Below are 19,445 nucleotides of genomic sequence, written 5' to 3' on the forward strand. Positions count from 1 at the left end.
ATCTGACACATGGATGAATTTCTGAGACTTTAGTTTTACAAGTCTCAGGGGGGAGGAGAGAGAAAAAAAGAAAGAAAGCTGCTAGCTTGGGATCAAAACAACCTTCTTGTTACAGTGCTGCTATGAGCATGCCATGGGTTGCTGTTTTTAAGTAACATTGATGTATTCTTCAGCCACCCAACACCCACCCAGTATCATATATTCATAAGCCGCATTATGTGTGTGCCTTGGTGCATTTGATGGAGTTGCTCCAAGGTTTGATTTCAAGGGTGTCCAGAGACAGTGCATCAGACACACTCCATCAAAAGAAAGCATGTACTTCTGGAGCCTCTCTTTTCCTTAGAGGTTTGGCTTAAACCAGTTCTGTGTTAAATGTATTAAAAGCCCTAAATGATTTAGGACTAGGTTCCCTGAAAATCACCTCTTCCCGCAGTTGCCTACCTGAACCTAAATACTGTATTTTTTGCTCTATAAGACTTACTTTTTCCCTCCTAAAAAGTAAGGGGGAAAGTGTGTGCGTCTTATGGAGCGAGTGCAGGCTGCGCAGCTATCCCAGAAGCCAGAACAGCAAGAGGGATCGCTGCTTTCACTACGCAGCGATCCCTCTTGCTGTTCTGGCTTCTGGGATTCAGAATTTTTTTTTTCCATGTTTTCCTCCTCCAAAAACTAGGTGCGTCTTAAGGTCTGGTGCGTCTTATAGAGCGAAAAATACGGTATATTCTTTAGAGGTCCTGTCCAGGTGCCCTTACCAAGTGAATAGATGCAGCTGATTATCAGAAAGACAGGCTTTTTACGAGTGGTGTGTGGGCTACAGAATAGCCTCCACAGAGAGGATAGCCTGGCACCTTCTCGATGGTGTTTTTAGTGCTAGATGAAAAAGCTTATATTCACCCAGACTGCACATTGTTTTATTATATTGTCTGAGCAGTTAGGAGTTTCCCCCCTGTTTTTTATTGTGGATTTTATTGATTATCTGTTGCATTTTTTGTATTTAGATACTTTAATATGTAAGACTCTCAGCAGCTATTATGGATGGGCTGCTCTATAAATTTAATAAAATGACATAGCTTCAAGACCCCAAACTTTAACATACCAAGTTCTTTTCTGTGGCTTCTTGCCCCACAGCATTGCAAATATCTCCAAAGTTTGCTGCACAAACCTAAAACAAGAGAAACAAAAACTTTGTTTGCTTTTATGTATCAATTCTGAATCCGTATGTCTTTCTTTAAACTGATCAAATTACAGTTCTTCACAGAGTAAGAATTTGTTTTAGAAAGAACCTTGCTGCCTACACTCCCAACCCAGAAAATATACTTTTATGGTATGTTTCCTACTTGCAGACGTTATTAATCATATTAACTGCATAAAAGTCTACAGGGTATGCTACTCAAATATTTTAATGCATACTAACAGCTGCTCAACACATTTCATAGAGAATGTGTGATAAGCAGGAAATGACTGAAAGGAAAAATAGGATCATCAATTCTGTGGCCCTTATTCAAGAAAGCACAAGTACATGATTAACTTTATATACAGGTAACTCACAAGTTTCATGGGGTTACATTCCTCGTCATTGTGTGTATAAGCAAAACCATGTAAAGCCAGAACAGCAATCTCGCAATTATTATTTTTCAGCAACAGGTGTAAAGATGCAAGAACTTATTTTAAATAAGTGTAAGTTGCGAGTTACCTGTACATTTCACTAAAGTGGAATCTATGTTTTGGCCAATATATGAAAAAGAAAATGTTGCTTTTTAATGGCATACACACAGAGAGATGAGAGAAACACATTGAGTTTTACTGCCACTTGCAGATGAAAATAATTTAACCTCCAAATTTGAACAGATAAATTCTAATGTAGATGCACAAATAAGTCTTAAATAATAAGCACTAACCTTCCGGACTTGAAAGAGTTTCCCATCACCACAGAGCTCACAGAATCGGGGAAGCAGCAACTGTTCAACGGTTGATTTGTTCACCATAGAAGCCATTTTGCAGATTATCTAATAGGGGAAAAATATCTCAATTCTTTCTCTCCATTTAAAGTTCTCCTCTTGAAACTTAGCAGTTCTGTTAAAAATTATGTTAGACAATGTGACTTCTGTATATGAACTTCTTATGGCTTAGAAATCAAATTCATCAGATATTTACTGATTTATTTGGTTAAAGCAATTTTTCCTCACTTTTCAGAAAAAAGAAAAAGCTCCTAGAACAGCTTACAAATATCAGTAGTAAGATATCCCCTGACCTTAGGCTTACAATCTAAAAAGCATAGCACAGAAGTAAAGGGGACAGGAAGTGGGGAGAGAGAGAAAGCAAACTCAGGTGCTAGTTCTTTGTTAAAGATTTCTTGTAACAACCAGTTGGATTAGAAAGAGTTCAAAGGAGAAAAGGAGCCAAATGTTGCTAATTTCTGAGTTCAGCCAATGCAAAGGCCCTGCTTAGCAACCAATTTTTGTTTAAAACCAGGTTATAAATTTAGCAGACATTACCAGCAGTGAATATTCAGTTCCCCTTTTTTCAACCCATAAAAGGCTCCCATCCCTCAGAGCAAACTGAATAATTTCTGTGCATCTTTGACTATAACACCTTTTCCATAAGCAGAATGAGGTTTTTTCTCAAACATTAAGAATTAGAATGTTTTCTAAAAAATAAACATTTAAAAAATGTTACACTGCATGAATGTACTACCTATCCCAAGACTCTTGTAAAATTATTAAATTGCCAATACCACAAAAGTTCATTCAAATATTGTAAATACAAGACTCCTAAACTTTGCTGGTTTTTTTTTCTTTTAAAGTCTCAATATGTTTATAGAATATATTAAAAAGTATATGGTTATTAAAAATAACAGCTTCCTTCTCAAATGGTTCAGTCATTGTGACTGAATGCAAAGAAAGAACTTGGAGAACATTATCCTATTCTGACTTTAATGGAATTGTCAGTCCTTGAAAAAGACATATGGCATTCAGATGTTACAATGGAAATTGGCCTAAGCAACTCCCAAACAAGAAACTGTAGTCTAGCTGGTAAAGTCATTTTATGGGTGAAGTGTCAGACAGCCATGGTAAAATGAAATTGCGAATGTTCACATTTTGTGGATACACAACGGATTTCTTGCAAATGATCTGAAGAACTCAATACACTTAGGAATTAGAAAATTTAAGCAACTATTTATAGTCAAGTATAAATTTAAAAGAAGCAATGATGCTATAGATTTTTGGACACCACATCAAGAAGAAACATAGCTTTAAGATAGTACCTTTAGGGAAAACTGCCAAATATTTTAATGCTGGAATTTATAACCCATTAATAGGACTATATGTGACTACTTGGAAGGATTATATTTTCTTTCAGTTTAATTCTTTTAGCAGCTGGAAAATAAAATAACACTTTTTCCGTATTTTGACCTTTTCCTCCAAACAGTTATATTATTGGTCCATTGTGGGTTTAACTGAACTGGAATATAACAATTTTGATGGATAACAGGTTAAGATAACACCACACAGCAGTGACTTCAGAGCCAAGGAAAGAGAGTATAACATGCCCAGTTCTTCTTAAATTTCTGCAGCCCAAGAGCAACTGAAAACTAATACTGAGGCTGATATACAGTTCTTTTGCAAAGAAGTGGTCTGTTTTGTGGCTGCCAGTGTCCGTTATGTTGGAACTTACTTAGACTTTTTAAATTTGACAACATATTTCAATGTGCTTTCAGAACAGCTGTGTTTTGTTGACACTAATCTAGGATTCCTCTTTTTTAAAAGGAAAGCAGGAGGAGATACGAATACTAATACTTAAAAATACTTCAAGCTCCTACAGACTCAATAGTCATGTTTGCATGTCATTGTAAGTCATAATTATGGGTTCACCTCTACTCCTGTGATGGGAGGAAACAAACTGTGGTCCATGACATAGCATTACAGAGAAACCAGGGGTCATGATTTATTTCACTCCCAACAAACCATGATCTCCAGTTAAAGTATGCTCTTAGTTTATTAACTACAGTTTGCTGGGAGGAAAACAAGCACAATCTCTGGTTTAGCTGTAACACTAAGCTAGAGTTGTTTTCTCACAATGCCAGCTAAAAGGAGCAAAGTGGGCACAATTTCACTTGTGCAAGATAAGCAAGGTTTATGGCTTACTGTGATGTGCGGATATGACCCATCTCTAGACTCTAGATCAACAATTTGCAATGGTGGACTGTGAACTATTTGCAGGTCACAGAATATTTATGAGGGTGGCACAGCAGGTGGCAAGCAGCTTGTGCTGAAAGTACCGTAATGTGTGAAAAAGGAGTTGATTTGGGACTCCCTAATCAGAAAGAATGATTGATAGATCCTTCCAAGAGATAAATTTTATGAGTGGGTTCTTTTAGTAAGCAATATGGAGGCAAAGAAATTGGCTCTTCTGTAGTGGCGTCATCATTGTGGAATGCCCTCCATAGGTGTTTTTTTTTTAAATGTATTTTTGTGCGTTTGTTTTTAAACTACAGCTCTCGGTCAAAGATAATTTTCAGTCCCTCTAGTACAGGGGTTGGCAAAAAAATTTAGCTGTGGGCTGGTCCACTGTCCCTCAGACCTTGTGGTGGGCTGGAGAAGCAGCACTGTGGGGGGGAGCTAGAAGAAGAGGCAAGGGGGGAAAGTAGTCATCCTCCACACACCCCACCTCCAGCTGCTGCGCTTACCTTCCCTGGGGCTGCCACCACCACTGCCGCTGCTGCTTCTCGTGGGTAGGCAGAGCAAGCTCGTCCGCTCCGCTCTCTGGTCCACAGGAGCACCAGGGCGGCAGTAGCAGTGGCAGAGGGAAGATGAGTGGCGCGAAAGGGCTGGTTCCGGAGAGGGACTGCTTAAAATGGCACTCAGCCAGCTCAGCCCAGCCCCCTTCCTCTTCTAGGCAGGGCGGGGAGAAGCTGGGAGGAGGGAGGGAGGAGGTGCCTCTGCAGTGTTTGTGAGGGAGAGGGGGAAATGGAATGGCGCAGGGGGGGAAATGGCACAGCACAAACGAACAAAATCCCCACGCCAATCCACAGACAGTCTGCGGGCCAGATCCTGAAGGCAATTGAGCCTGATCCAGCCCATGGGCCTTAGTTTGCCAACCCCTGCTCTAGTACACCTACACAGAGGCCCTCCTCACATTACCAGCTTGACACCCAAATACTAAAAAGGATGAGCACTCTTGTACTCAGAAAGTCCAATAAAGAGGTTCTCCCACAAGTGCCACACTTCCCCTTCCCTTATTACATTCACCTTCACCTGTAGGGTGAGGTCAACAGGGGCTAAGCCTGGTCATGTGGCTTGATACACTATCAAGCACATCTGGCACATCCTTTACTCCTCTCTCTCTCCTTCACTGTATCGTCACTTAAACAACAAATTTAAAACTAGACCAGTCACGAATAAGAAGCCAATAACAAAAGTGGAATTACACCTGTATAGTCTTCATTTGTTTAACTTTGTACAAACAAGTTAAGATGGTAGATATAGGACTTAGTTTCCTACTGCAAATTTAGAAGAATTTCCAAATGAAAGACAACTGCTACTTACGTTTACAGCTTCCACTTTGTATTCATCATCACTCTCAGGAGCAGAAAGATCTAACAGGATTGGACACACTTTATTTTCAATATCATATTGACCGACAAGACCTTGTTCCAGTAGTATGAGTAGTGAATCCTGGCTTGCTTTTCTAACCTATCAATGTACAAAGGAGAAAATGAAAACCAGTAAGAAAGAATTTCCTCCCAATAGGCAAGAAATGTCGCAGCAGCACTGAAAATCAGAAAAGCTGATTCATGTTCTTCTGCATTTGATAACTTGTCACCACCTTTTGTTTGTAAAAGTATTATTATAAGGGCACTGTGAAAGAGGTCATCTCAGATTCAACTCAATCTAGCTCACACAGAATACATGTGAGCACCAGAGTTACATCTAACATTTCTGAAGAAAGTCAAATACAGAGTATACAGTCAAAGCAACAAAATTAACAGAAAACTAAAATATCTTAAAGATTTCAAAATAAAACATTACAAAAGAGTTCAACTACAAAATACATATTTAACACAAAGTTAACAAAAAAATTAAGAGCTTTTGTCACATCATCACTTAATTTAAGATGGTAGAAAAAAGCTATTATCTTGGGTAGGAGATGTAACAAATCTAATGCAAGAACCTGAATGTGACTCAAGGAAAATAGCAAGAGTGCAGGACTAAAATTGGGGGTTTCCTCACTTATCTGTATAACTGTTATTTATTATGATGGCAACAACCTTAAATCCTCTTACTCACATCTGCAGAAACAGCTGCCACCTGAGAAGGAATTCCAACTTGCTAATATATTTAATACTGTGCCAGTTGCACTGATTGCCTATTTGTTTCTCAACTCAATTTAAAGTGGTGGTTTTGACTTTTAAATCCCCAAATAGTTTGGAATCAGCTCCCATGTGAACCTCCTTGGGTTCTGAGATTATCTTCAGAGGCCCTGCTCTGTTGCCTACCACCAATCAGTCTAGCAGGTACCAGACACAGGGCCTTTTCATTGACAGCCCCATTTCTTTATAATTCTCTTTAAGCAGACATTGAAAACTGTATTGGTTTTGCTTAGCATTTTATTGATTTTTTAAAAAAATGTAAACATAACACAAAATTATGCCTTCGTTTATGAGAAGAATCCACAGCAAGTCTTGGACTGGTGGGCTCTCCTTCCATTGCACAGAAAGGATGAGCTCAGAAACTTTAACTTTTGTTTTCGATTAATGGCAATCCAAACTCTGAACTATTGTTTATTGAAACAAGCTAGCTTCATAAACTATTTTTGAAGCTGGCTTGTTTCAACAAACCATAGTTAAGATTAACCACAGTTTGTCCAGGTTTGGATGTCACAATAAATTATTTAATCTAAAACAAAAGCTAAAGCTTTCAAACTGCTCCTCACTGCTATGGTGGAGGACGACAGGGGAGCGTATGAGCCTAAGGCTCATTCTTGTTAAATCACAGTTTGCCACTGTCTAATTAAGGGTCTCCAATTGAAGTCATTGTTATTACACTGAATAACAATCTTAAGTCCAGAATTTTTTACCTGGTTATTTGGATCTGTGAGATATCTCACCACAATAGGCATAAGGTATTCAGAAAAGGAGGTAGGAAAGTTTGGTCTACTCTCCTGTAGAAAAATAGCAATGGGTGGTATCTGCTCCATTAATTCTGTCCGTACAGTAGGCTCTGGGGATTTAGAGAATAAAGTAACAATGTTAGTTGATTTGAAGGTGGTAAACATATGCTTTCAATGAACAGAATGTCATGCATATGAATATAGCAGCTTCTCTATAGGAAGCAAAATCTTTTGGAATTACAGAACTTAATAGTGGCACACGGCAATAAATTCATTTTTAGCAAAGTGAGCTAAAGAACATACTTCACATGCAGAAGCTCATAGATTCAATCCAGCTATCTTCAAGTACAGCTCTGAGTTTCCTGTTCGCAACTCCAGAGAGCCATTGGCAGTCAAAACCTGGCTGATCTAGATGGACCATGCAAACAACCATATGCAATAGTATATCAAGAAAGAACTGGAACTCTCACCTGTATCTTCAGCCAGTCGGACCACTATTGCCATTACTGTCAAGTAATCTTCTTCATTGTGACTGAAATCTCGAAAGACATCAAGTAGACCCCTGGCAATGATTTGCCTGTAAAGGCAATGTTTTTAAAAATAATAATAAGAAGAAATATGTAACCCAAGCATTGTGAGCAATATAGAACAGCGGAATCTGATCAGTTCCATGTGTGGGTGGTCTACTGACGTAAGGTGACTTTTTAAATATTTACAATGTAATGCAACATAGTGCAGCTTGGAGATTTACATAACAGAAGCAAAAGTTGGCCACAATGTTCACTGTTCAGAAAAATATGAAAACATGTCATAGGGTTGTACTAAGTATAACCTATAATTACGTCTTAAAACATCTTGTTGTGGCTGGTGCTTTGCTCTGGTACTACTGGAGTTTGGAGAACGGTAGGGTTACCGTATGTCTGGGCAGAAATCGCTTAAAGAAAAAAAAAGCTCAGCAACTTTTGTGTCTGGATTTTCACTTTTTGAAATATGGCAACCCTAGAGAATGGGAATGTGGCTTCATTCACGGCATCTTCCCCTTTGCCCTGATTCTCTTCTCCGCTTCTGGCCCACTCTGACCACAGAAAACATTTGAAGCTACACTGTTCAAAAAGCTAAGCAAATTATACCAAGGGATCAGAGTTCAAATTGCATGAGTGCCAGAGGGGTACATCCGCTTAGCTATTCTTTTTAAAAAGAAGGTTATTGGTTGGTGGGCACAATGTGCCAAGATAGCAGAAGTCCGGGGGGGGGGGGGGAGAGGCGCTTATGGATTTAATTAAGGTTTTACCTCCCCACCTATCTGAGGTTTTTTTTCTTTACAATCAAGCAGTGCATACAATTTACAAAGTAAATAAAAAGCAAATTACAGGGAAACAGCTAAAAAGAGGAAATTAAAAGGAAGAGAATGAAGTCAGACTGGGATGTGGAGAAAGAAAAATTGTTTGAGGGCAGCAGTTGGTAGCAGAAGCTTGCTACCCCATTCTAAGAATGTGGGGAGTTCAACCTACTGAACAGAAACACTGAATATACTACATTAATACAACACAATATTATTCTTTAAAATATATGTGGTTAAATCATATAATAAGAATATTACCTGCACTGAACATCTATGAAAAGGAGAGAAAAATGAACATGACAACATTTGCATAATTATTTGCACTGTTACCTGTTAAATATATTATCACTAAAAGCATATTTTTCCAGACGTGCAAGCGGAGCCAAGTTATCCTGTCCTGGAATGTCCAAGAATGCAGTTATCCTCATGCTATCACAATCTGGTCCATAGTCTTCAAACCCAACTTGAAGGGAAGAAAAGTACCATGTAAGCAAGGAAAAAATAAATTATCAGCACCAAATTATCAGCACCAAATATTTCTAGTGGGGAAACCTTAAGTCTTTAAATCTAATCCACACAAAAATAACAAGGTTGCCAATTTTCACAACCTTTGGCCCTTCTTAAAGCCTAAACTAATGAGATTTGTGATAAAACTTTTAAGGAATTCACATACTGTAACTAGCTCTTATTAGTGTAGAGACTGGCTTAGTAAGACTGGAATGCACTTGGAAATAAAGGGGTCAACACGCAATTTACAACTTTTTTAAAAGCTTGAATTCAAGGGGATTCTCTAAAGCCAGACAGTTGGAAAAGTTGTTCAGTGAGGCACTAAAAGATATATACATTTTCAGTTACTAATATACTGATACCATAATATCCTCCTGATTTATCTTATTACATTTGTATTATATCTTTATTTGGACCAAACATATCCAAAGGTTCTTCACAGTGTTCGAAACTCCCATTATTCTAGGCACATTTTGTGACAGGGAATTTCATTAGCACAAACAGTTTCTGAGCTCTGGGTGCAGTACTGTGCCTTAGATTTCAGATTAAAACTGCAGAGTGGAAGGAAAGGAGGACCTTTTTCTATCTTCCCACTTCCAGTTACTCACTGAAGACAGGAGAAGAAACCTCTTAAGAATATTAGGGGGGTGGGAAGGGGAAGGACTAAACCATGTGGGAAATGTACATAATATTTTAGTTGCAGTTCATTCATTTTCAGCTTTGCATTCTTTTTATGAAAAAAGCACGCCTAGACATTCCGTTGTTGCTCCCATAACCTAGGTTTAAGGTGCCATTTAGCTCCTAGCTTTCATATCTCAGCTTCTAACACTGCTTATTCATGTCAGATTACAACTCAGATTTGAACTATAACAGCTAAGAACAGTATTTGCATAGTAGTTCTTGACTGTTCGGTGGAGTTTATATACAACCTCAGCTATCCTTACAACAAACCTGTAAGAAAAGGCAGGTTTCTCCATACAGCAGGTGTGGACTGGAGATAATGGTTTGCATAAGGCACTGTAATAAACTCCTGGCTAAAGTGAAATTTGACCCAGGAATTTATCTGATCACATTTTTGGCTATCACTTCCTCACTTAAAGGATCCTCTGTCTGACCAGTAATTTCTGTCTGAGAAACTCCTCTACTGAAGCAAACTTGTGATTATTTATTTATTTCCACAGAAGCTTAAGAAAGATACAAACAATGCAATAAATGTGGGGGGGGGGAGAGATCAAACACACAATTTCAAAATCCACAACTAATGCAAAAAAATTAAAAAATGCTTTGGCCAATACAAACTAAATAGCAAACATTGAAAACCTGCGTAAAATAAATGTTCAGAAGCCAACTAAATGATGGAAGAGAGGAAGCCTGATACATCTAATCAGTGAGGGCATTCCCATATTTCGGTGCCACCACTGAAAAGGCCTTGCTCTTTATACCACCCAAACCTCAATTAATAATGGGATAAGGGAACAGGGCATCTGAAGCTGGTCAGGCAGTTACATTTAGAAAAAGCTTCAGGCTGACATTTTTAACAATAGGTTTCTGCTTGCTGGTCTCCATATTTAAAACTTGTTTGTAACCGATCAACCACTACCCTCTTGTATAACTTAGTTTGCTTATTGTAATTGCATTATAAGTTTTCACAAAGGCAAATATCATGATTCTTGCTTTGATTTATGGGTAGGGGAGGGAAAACTGTCAATTGAAGTATGGAGTGGAGGGGAAGAATGTGTTTCCTGCTACTATTGAAATGATTATTACTTAAACATCTCTATTGTGTATGACCAAAAAAAGGTGCATGTTGTAAAAGGCAAAACTAGCCAATTATACTTGTTTAACTATGCAATAAATAAGGTGCTTGTTTTGTCATCTCTGGAGAGTTAAAAATGAGTTCCAGATGCAGATGTACCAGCCAGTGTGCTCTATTGCAATTCCCAAACAAGAGGGATATGCTATACTGTTTGGAATGTATGAGTATGTCTGCCTATGCATTCTCTCACAATGGCAGACAGATAAGAACACTTAGATGCAATGGAAAGGTTTCAGATCTTTAAAGATATACATCTGTTAGGTGATATACAAAGGCTGCAACTAGTTACAAAATAAGGCACTGAACTATTTAAATACAACTCCCAGATTAGGCCAAGAAACAGTGTTAGATAACGAAAATGTTTCCCATACCTACGTCATGTTTTAACTAGCTGCACACAATTAATGCCTTGAAACTAACCTAAGAAGTTGGAAACCAATTTTACCCAACCCAATTTCTTGTATTAAATAGGAGCCAACAGGATGGGTGGACCAGATGAGTAAGAGATATGAAAGCCAGAAATATGTGTTGTATGTGAGAGAAGCCAATACAATCACTAGAGATAGGTATGATTTAGCCACTGCAATGTGATTTTTTAAGAATGAAAGATAATGAGTCACCTTTTTCAAAGCAGGCACAAAGTGGAAAAGCTGTTAGTTGGCAAAATTATGAAAGGAAAAGCAGAGATTTTGCCATTATGTCTCAGGACAAAGGAGTGAAATGCAGTAGCTAAGCATTTTTGCAACCTATGTTGCCAAAATGGCTGACCAAGGTGAAAGCTACCTTAGATGTTAATTTTTCTTAAAGAAAAGAATGGAGAAATCTGGGTGTGGGGAGGAGAGAACAGGCATAAGTCGCATCTGAAAAACCAGAATCTAACATACAAATCCTGCAGAACAGTTTTGGTTTCCCCTGCCACCCTTCAGTACTGAAGGCTTGCCAAAACTACGTACCTCCATGCAGCTAGGAGAAGCGCCTCTGGAAGCAAAGAGCAAATGCAACCAGCAACAGCAATCTGCTGAAAACAGCAGAGCTATGTAGCACTCCTGCCTACATTCTCACTCTTTCCTCTTTCACTCTAGGAAAGGAAATACAGAAGTGGGTAAACACAGCTGTCTTTGCAGCCATTCTTTCTGTCCTTGTAGAAAATGAGAGTATGGTAGCACCCCAGACCAGGGGCAGTTTCAATCCATCTCTAAGGGAAGGTACTTGACTGTGCTGCTACAGTTGCTGTCTACAAATACTTATTTATTACATATGTGAAAACATGTATATCCCACCTTTTAGCCCCTCACTGCCAAATTACCACTATTAGTATGCAAAAAAAAAAATAAAAAGAGTAATATTGGTGAATATCTGGAGAACCTTGTGACAAATGCAGTCCCATTTTAGGATAGCTCTTCCTCCCCACCCCCAAGGTCCTAGGCATTAAGCAAAAGTGGATGGAACAACTTTGTGCAGTAAATTTCATAGAATCATAGAATCATAGAATCATAGAGTTGGAAGAGACCACAAGGGCCATCGAGTCCAACCCCCTGCCAAGCAGGAAACACCATCAGAGCACTCCTGACATATGGTTGTCAAGCCTCTGCTTAAAGACCTCCAAAGAAGGAGACTCCACCACACTCCTTGGCAGCAAATTCCACTGTCGAACAGCTCTTACTGTCAGGAAGTTCTTCCTAATGTTTAGGTGGAATCTTCTTTCTTGTAGTTTGTGTCCATTGCTCCGTGTCCGCTTCTCTGGAGCAGCAGAAAACAACCTTTCTCCCTCCTCTATGTGACATCCTTTTATATATTTGAACATGGCTATCATATCACCCCTTAACCTCCTCTTCTCCAGGCTAAACATGCCCAGCTCCCTTAGCCGTTCCTCATAAGGCATCGTTTCCAGGCCTTTGACCATTTTGGTTGCCCTCCTCTGGACACGTTCCAGTTTGTCAATGTCCTTCTTGAACTGTGGTGCCCAGAACTGGACACAGTACTCCAGGTGAGGTCTGACCAGAGCAGAATACAGTGGCACTATTACTTCCCTTGATCTAGATGCTATACTCCTATTGATGCAGCCCAGAATTGCATTGGCTTTTTTAGCTGCCGCGTCACACTGTTGGCTCATGTCAAGTTTGTGGTCAACCAAGACTCCTAGATCCTTTTCACATGTAGTGCTCTCAAGCCAGGTGTCACCCATCTTGTATTTGTGCCTCTCATTTTTTTTGCCCAAGTGCAAAATTTGTTTCTGTACGCACTCACACATTCTGCTCTATCCCCCAAGAAGTATTGCCGGAGTTCAGGGATAAAGGTAAAGGGTAAAGGGACCCCTGACCATTAGGTCCAGTCGTGGCAGACTCTGGGGTTGCGGCACTCATCTCGCTTTATTGGCGGAGGGAGCCGGCATACAGTGTACAGGTCATGTGGCCAGCATGACCAAACCGCTTCTGGCGAACCAGAGCAGCGCACGGAAATGCTGTTTACCTTCCCGCCGGAGCGGTACCTATTTATTTACTTGCACTTTGATGTGCTTTCGAACTGCTAGGTTGGCAGGAGCAGAGACCGAGAAATGGGAGCTCACCCCGTCGCGGGGATTCGAACCGCCGACCTTCTGATCAGCAAGCCCTAGGCTCTGTGGTTTAACCCACAGCGCCACCCTCTTCCTAGTTAAAAACTCCCAAGGAGGATCCACAGCAGGACTAATGAGGCGCATGGCTTGGGAGAGACCCAAGGGACAAGCAGAGTGCCCTCAAGGGACATATTTGTCACCCAGGCCTGAGGTTCTTCTCCCCTTCTCTACATGTCTAGTCAGGAGTAAGTCCAATTAAGTTGAATGGGACTTACTCCCAGGTAATTGGGTATATGATTGCAACCCAAGAAAGGAAATTAGCCTGCTTTGGTTACTAACATCTGATAAAGTAAGCTGGAATCATGCAAAAGAGGGCAGGAGCTCCAAGAGGAAAAGCAGTACAGTGCTGCCTGTATCAACCCCATGCTCCACAATACTGACCACAACTTAATTGAAATGCAACCAAAGCATAGGTGAAAGCAGCCAGAAACAAGGAAAAATAAAACAAACATTAAGCCGGTGGAAGCTGCAGGTAAAGCAGGAAGGTCCCACGGGTGGGTTAAAGGTAAAGGTAAAGGGACCCCTGACCATTAGGTCCAGTCGTGGCCGACTCTGGGGTTGCGGCGCTCATCTCACTTTATTGGCCGAGGGAGCCGGCGTACAGCTTCCGGGTCATGTGGCCAGCATGACTAAGCAAGCCGCTTCTGGCGAACCAGAGCAGCGCACGGAAACGCCGTTTACCTTCCCACCGGAGCGGTACCTATTTATCTACTTGCACTTTGACGTGCTTTCAAACGGCTAGATTTGCAGGAGCAGGGACCGAGCAACGGGAGCTCACCCCATCGCGGGGATTCAAACCGCCGAACTTCTGATCGGCAAGCCCTAGGCTCTATGGTTTAACCCACAGCGCCACCCGCGTCCCTAGGGGGTGGGTTATAACAATGTAAAAATACAAGATTGTGAACAGTTTTAACTAATTTTAAATCAGAAGAATATCAACCTTTGACAATTTCCCTTTTACTAAAATGAATTTGTGCAACCTTTTTAAAATACTGGCTGAATGATGGTAACATTTACAAATATGACAGATATGCAGGAACAAGACGCATTAGAGCAAAATAAGAACTGTAATGAACTGAACTGAGTACTCTCTTGGGATAAAAAAATCTTTCCTGCCCCAATTCTATACAGTCTTATCTGGGAGTAAGGCAAACTGAATACAGGGGGACATACTGTATTTCAGAATAAATGTGCATATGATTGCTCTGCATGACTTTTTTCAAGACATCTGGAACCAGTCAGAAAGAAAGTTCATTTTTGTATATTTAGAAGTAAAAAAATTAGTAATCTTATTACTATCTTGTATTTTTATGCTGTGATCTGGCCTCAGATCTTCAGATGAAGGGTGGTATACAAATTTAATAATAGTACAATAATAATAATAATAATAATAATAATCTTGTCCACTGAGCCCTGCAACAAAGAGATACCCAAACTGTTACTGGGGTGCATAAGTGTAAATTCTTCCACTGAACATTATAGCAACTTGTGGCTTCACTGCACAGCCACCATAACAAAGGTCATGCAAGCTTGTTCTTATGCTGAGCAGAAAACAAATTTGTACCAGTAAATTGGGACTATAAAAAGCTCGAATAATTCCTACACACTAGGATATGCTATATGGATTTGACTGCTTTGTGACCGTGCCACATAATCATGAAATTAAAAAGACACCCATTTAGTCATGCAGTTCAAAACCATATCTCCTAAAAACGCATAATGTTTTTGTCACAAAAATGAATAAACAGGATCTATAAATATAACTGATGCCCTCAAGTCATAAGCACTGCATGGCTACAGAACATATGTGTATATGCATTGCCAGGGTATTATGCAGAAAATCCAACACAAGATTTAAAGCCTAGATATATCTTAAAAAGAGAAAGCACCCTTTTTCTTACAAATGAAAAGCTTTTTACCTTATCTTGGTTAACATTTGGTAGAACCTTCAGAAGCTTCAAGGGCTGCATCAGTCCATCCCTTCCCTAAAGCATCCTCAACCCATGTCTAGCAAATCTGAACTCAATAGGTCGCAAGTAAGTGACCTCCTAGTCTCAATTCTCAATATGGCAATAGGGGACCCATTTCAGGGATTTTGCTTATACAGTACACTCAATGGTCAGTTACCTGTAGTTATCAACCAGCTACAAATCCATCTAACTGTAGCATCATCTAATCCAGATTTTACCAGCTTGCAGGCAAGAGTATCATATTGGGCTTCATTGAAAACCTTGCTAATATTTCATCCACAGCATTCCCTTGTCTAGCAAGCTAGTAACATTTTTTTTAAAAAAAAAGCTTGGTATGTTGTGACGTATTCTTGAGAAACCCCTGGTAGTGTTTTGTAATCATAGCAACCAAATGTTAGCAGACTAACTACTTAAATGATTCACTCAGGAACCTTTTCAGGTATCAATGTCAGACTGTCTAGTCAGCAGTTGCCTGCAACCTTCACACATCCCACCTTGAAGATGGGACATTTGTCTGCTTTCAATCTCATGGAACTTCACCTGTTCTCCAAGAATTTCCCAAAATTGCGAACAGAGATTCCGAGATTGCATTTAGAAGTTCTTTCAGTATCCATCTAATAAAGTTACAAACTGATGTTACAAACAAATGATAGGTTCTTTTTAGCACTTCAGATTTGATGGCTGTGGCACATTGAAGTCAAGTTTTTGACTGTAACTAGGGGATATAAATGCTATTGAAACAAACAGGAGCCAGGATTTCTACTATTTTTACTTTTCAAGTCACAAGACTCTCATGAAAATAGCTAGAATTGGCAGCTTTTCTGCTGTAAGTAAGTATGTCATTATAAATGGAAACAAGAAGAATCAAAAAATTATTTCACAATCAAGTTCTCCTTCCAAATGACTAAGAGCTGGCAATTTTTGACAAGACAACAAGCACATTAAAAAAGAAAATTAAGGAATTATGGAGTTGCAAGGGACCCCAAGGGTTATCTAGGCCAACTTCCTGCAATGGTGAAAACGACACAGAATGCAATCCAATACATACAAAAAGTAAAGATAGCCATAAAGGTAAAGGGACCCCTGACCATTAGGTCCAGTCGTGACCGACTCTGGGGTTGCGGCGCTCATCTCACTTTATTGGCCGAGGGAGCTGGCGTACAGCTTCCGAGTCATGTGGCCAGCATGACTAAGCCGCTTCTGGCGAACCAGAGCAGCACACGGAAACACTGTTTACCTTCCCGCCAGAGTGGTACCTATTTATCTACTTGCACTTTGACATGCTTTTGAACTGCTAGGTTGGCAGGAGCAGGGACTGAGCAACGGGAGCTCACCCCGTCGCGGGGATTCGAATCGCCGACCTTCTGATCAGCAAGTCCTAGGCTCTGTGGTTTAACCCATAGCGCCACCATGCTGGCCTAAAAAACAAGTTCCAAAATCTTTATTAGGCAAAAGCAAAATATCACAAAATAGTGTACTGTCTTTCAAGTTCTCTATAACTCTTCATCAGGCTGGATGATAAACCAGGGCAGTTGGGGGCTGGCAGAGTTGGTTGCTATCTTTTAAGATGGAATCTGGAAATTTTATTATCAGCTATTACAGATACCTAGACTTTAGTCACTCTAAAACAACTCATACTGTCCAAAGTGGCTGAGGCAACCCAGTCATATGGGTGGGGTACAAATAATAAAATTATTATTACTGTATTACCACAAATATGAGATTCCCCAAGAGAACGTCCCCTCTAAATGCTAGGCAAAGCTACATAATTTGGCTTGTGATGACTTTTTATCTAGCACACCACCAAACATTAATTTTCAGCTCTGCTAATGTACAATTGACAAATTTCTCATGATCCCCATTTTCTACCTATGTGTTTGGCCTAAGGATGGAGACAGACCTCAGTAACAGTAATTTTTTGTAGTTCCAGCGATGGGGGTCAACCATCACCATCTTGTTCCCAGTAGGGCTTCATACTCTATACATACCTACCTAGCACTTAAGCAGTCTTATTTCAATATTTGCTACCTTCTCCCCTATCTAAGACCAGATGTAGACACAAGGGGTGGAATCAATGTGGCACGTAACTGATTAATTACTTCCTCATCTAAAACTCACACAATTAATTAACAATTTTAATAGAGCGACAGCGCATATGGCTCAAGACTCAAATTGCATGCAGTGGAATACTGTCATTTGAAAGCATCATATTGCATGACAATCGTAAAAAACATGAATGTTACAATGCGATAATTAAAGGTCATAGTCACCTCAACAAATCTGACTCTAAAACAACTCATAGAGAGTGGATTCTCACATAACTATAGCTTTTATTATCCTAAGGAGCTGAGGTGCTTGGGGCATTCAACATTTTATCCTCACAGCAACCCTATGAGGTAGGCTTAGATGGACTTGACATTAAATTTCCTGACAGCCAAAATTTGACACCATGTCTTCCTAGTCATGTAATGAAGCAGCTCAGACTTTCCCACATACTGTAATGTGTATTATTTCCATACCAAAGCTGCCTGGAGACTATCCATGTGTTGACCAGCTCCCAACTTTACAAACAGAGCTCTCATGTAAGAATCAGTTATTAGGGAACACTAGCATTAAACTTCTAGCCTGTCCTATGTGCTTTTTTAAAATGCTAGAAATGTTCCTAGTCCTGGAGGGTTTGCAGATTACCATTATTCATTAGCTCTGTCAAGTTTCAGTACCAGGAAGTCAATTTCTTTTCTTTTCATTTTATTATTTATACTCTGCCCATCTGTCTGGGTTGCCCCAGCCACACTGGGTGGTCAACGAGTTATGTTTAGGAAGTTTTTCATCCCCTTTGGTCCCTGCTTTTGTACAGCATATAGGAAAGCTTTCCATAATTCAGCATGATCAATAAGGAAGCAAGATAATCTCAAGGACTAGCTATTTCTGAACAAAAGTCATATGCAAATGGAAACAAAGTGAACAATGCAAAGCTCAGAGCTATCTGCACATGCATCCTTGTATCACGTCTGCTGATTTACCTAAGCAATAAATGTCCTTACAAAAATCTAGACTATACATTGCCCAACTGAAGTTTCTGCAAGACAAGATGGAACAAAGCTATGCTAGGTTTGCATTCATCAAAGAACAGCTCCTTCAAATGACAGCTGCAGCTGGATGTTTTCTTCTAATATATTTGCTACTGCATAATTTTTTTCTGTCAGGCATTTTACAATGCTAACATATCCAGATGAGATACAGCTTTGTTTTCTTAAATACACCAATGATGTTGCTTATTTGGCACATGATAAGCTTATGCTGACCTGAATGAATGCGTACTCCCCCCCCCCATCTCATCTGAAAATCCTAATATGTTCACAATCACCACCATACACACTAAATGCTAAGTATTTTAACAGACTATGTTAAAAATAAAATAAAATTCTGAGTCATTTGTTTCCATGAACAGCAAAAAACCACACAACCAACTCCACTTTTTAACCAGCCATTAAAAAGGGGGAGGGGAAGCTGCATCTCCTCCCCTATCAATATTCTGCCAAACTCTCACCATGTCTTAAATATATGCATATATTTAAAAATATTCTTTAACAGCCTTATAATTAAAGCAAATAAAATAAAATAAAAATCTGCATCTCCTCTGAGTGGTCAAAACAAAACAGAAACACACTTGACAGTCTACCTGTCAGAACTACTACATTGTCTCCGCCAATGTGGTCTAGCCAAGGCACTTACTTCGGATCGTAGTAAGCAGAATCAAATCAAAGCTCCCTATTTTAAAATGCATTTTATTTTTTCTTCTAGAAATAACAAATCCCCTTAACGGTGAAAGCCAGGGGTTGGAAGTGGGGCCGGGAAATCACCATCTTTGCCATCCTTTCCCCCCATACCCATAATCTTGGGAAGGACGTGAGGAGGAAGATAAGGGACCTTTCAAAAGGAAGATAATAAAGATACGTGGCGATTTCATTCCTACTTCCCCCCCTTTTCTTAAAAAAAAAAACCAAAATGAAAACAGTTACCGTACTCACAATCATCTAAGTCATCCTGCAAATCCACAAAATACAAAGGGATCCCTACAAACAAAAA

At 39.7% G+C, this 19,445-nt stretch overlaps 1 protein-coding gene across 2 annotated transcripts in view; it reads right to left on the reverse strand.

Moving 5' to 3' along the window:
- LOC128416501 (serine/threonine-protein phosphatase 4 regulatory subunit 1-like) overlaps positions 1–19,445 on the reverse strand; it is a 37,322-nt gene that overhangs the window by 17,432 nt on the left and 445 nt on the right. The window contains exons 2-8 of one of the 2 annotated variants that reach the window (XM_053394352.1): positions 19,388–19,432; positions 8,780–8,912; positions 7,578–7,684; positions 7,075–7,217; positions 5,544–5,690; positions 1,896–2,003; positions 1,094–1,159 (exon numbers count right to left, since the gene is read on the reverse strand). In XM_053394352.1, the coding sequence (XP_053250327.1) occupies positions 1,094–1,159; positions 1,896–2,003; positions 5,544–5,690; positions 7,075–7,217; positions 7,578–7,684; positions 8,780–8,912; positions 19,388–19,432 (749 nt within the window). The remainder of the gene's footprint in view (positions 1–1,093; positions 1,160–1,895; positions 2,004–5,543; positions 5,691–7,074; positions 7,218–7,577; positions 7,685–8,779; positions 8,913–19,387; positions 19,433–19,445) is intronic. The other variant, XM_053394353.1, reaches the window with a different exon arrangement.

Source organism: Podarcis raffonei, chromosome 6 (genome assembly GCF_027172205.1).
Source record: "Podarcis raffonei isolate rPodRaf1 chromosome 6, rPodRaf1.pri, whole genome shotgun sequence".
NCBI classification, from domain to species: Eukaryota; Metazoa; Chordata; class Lepidosauria; order Squamata; family Lacertidae; genus Podarcis; species Podarcis raffonei.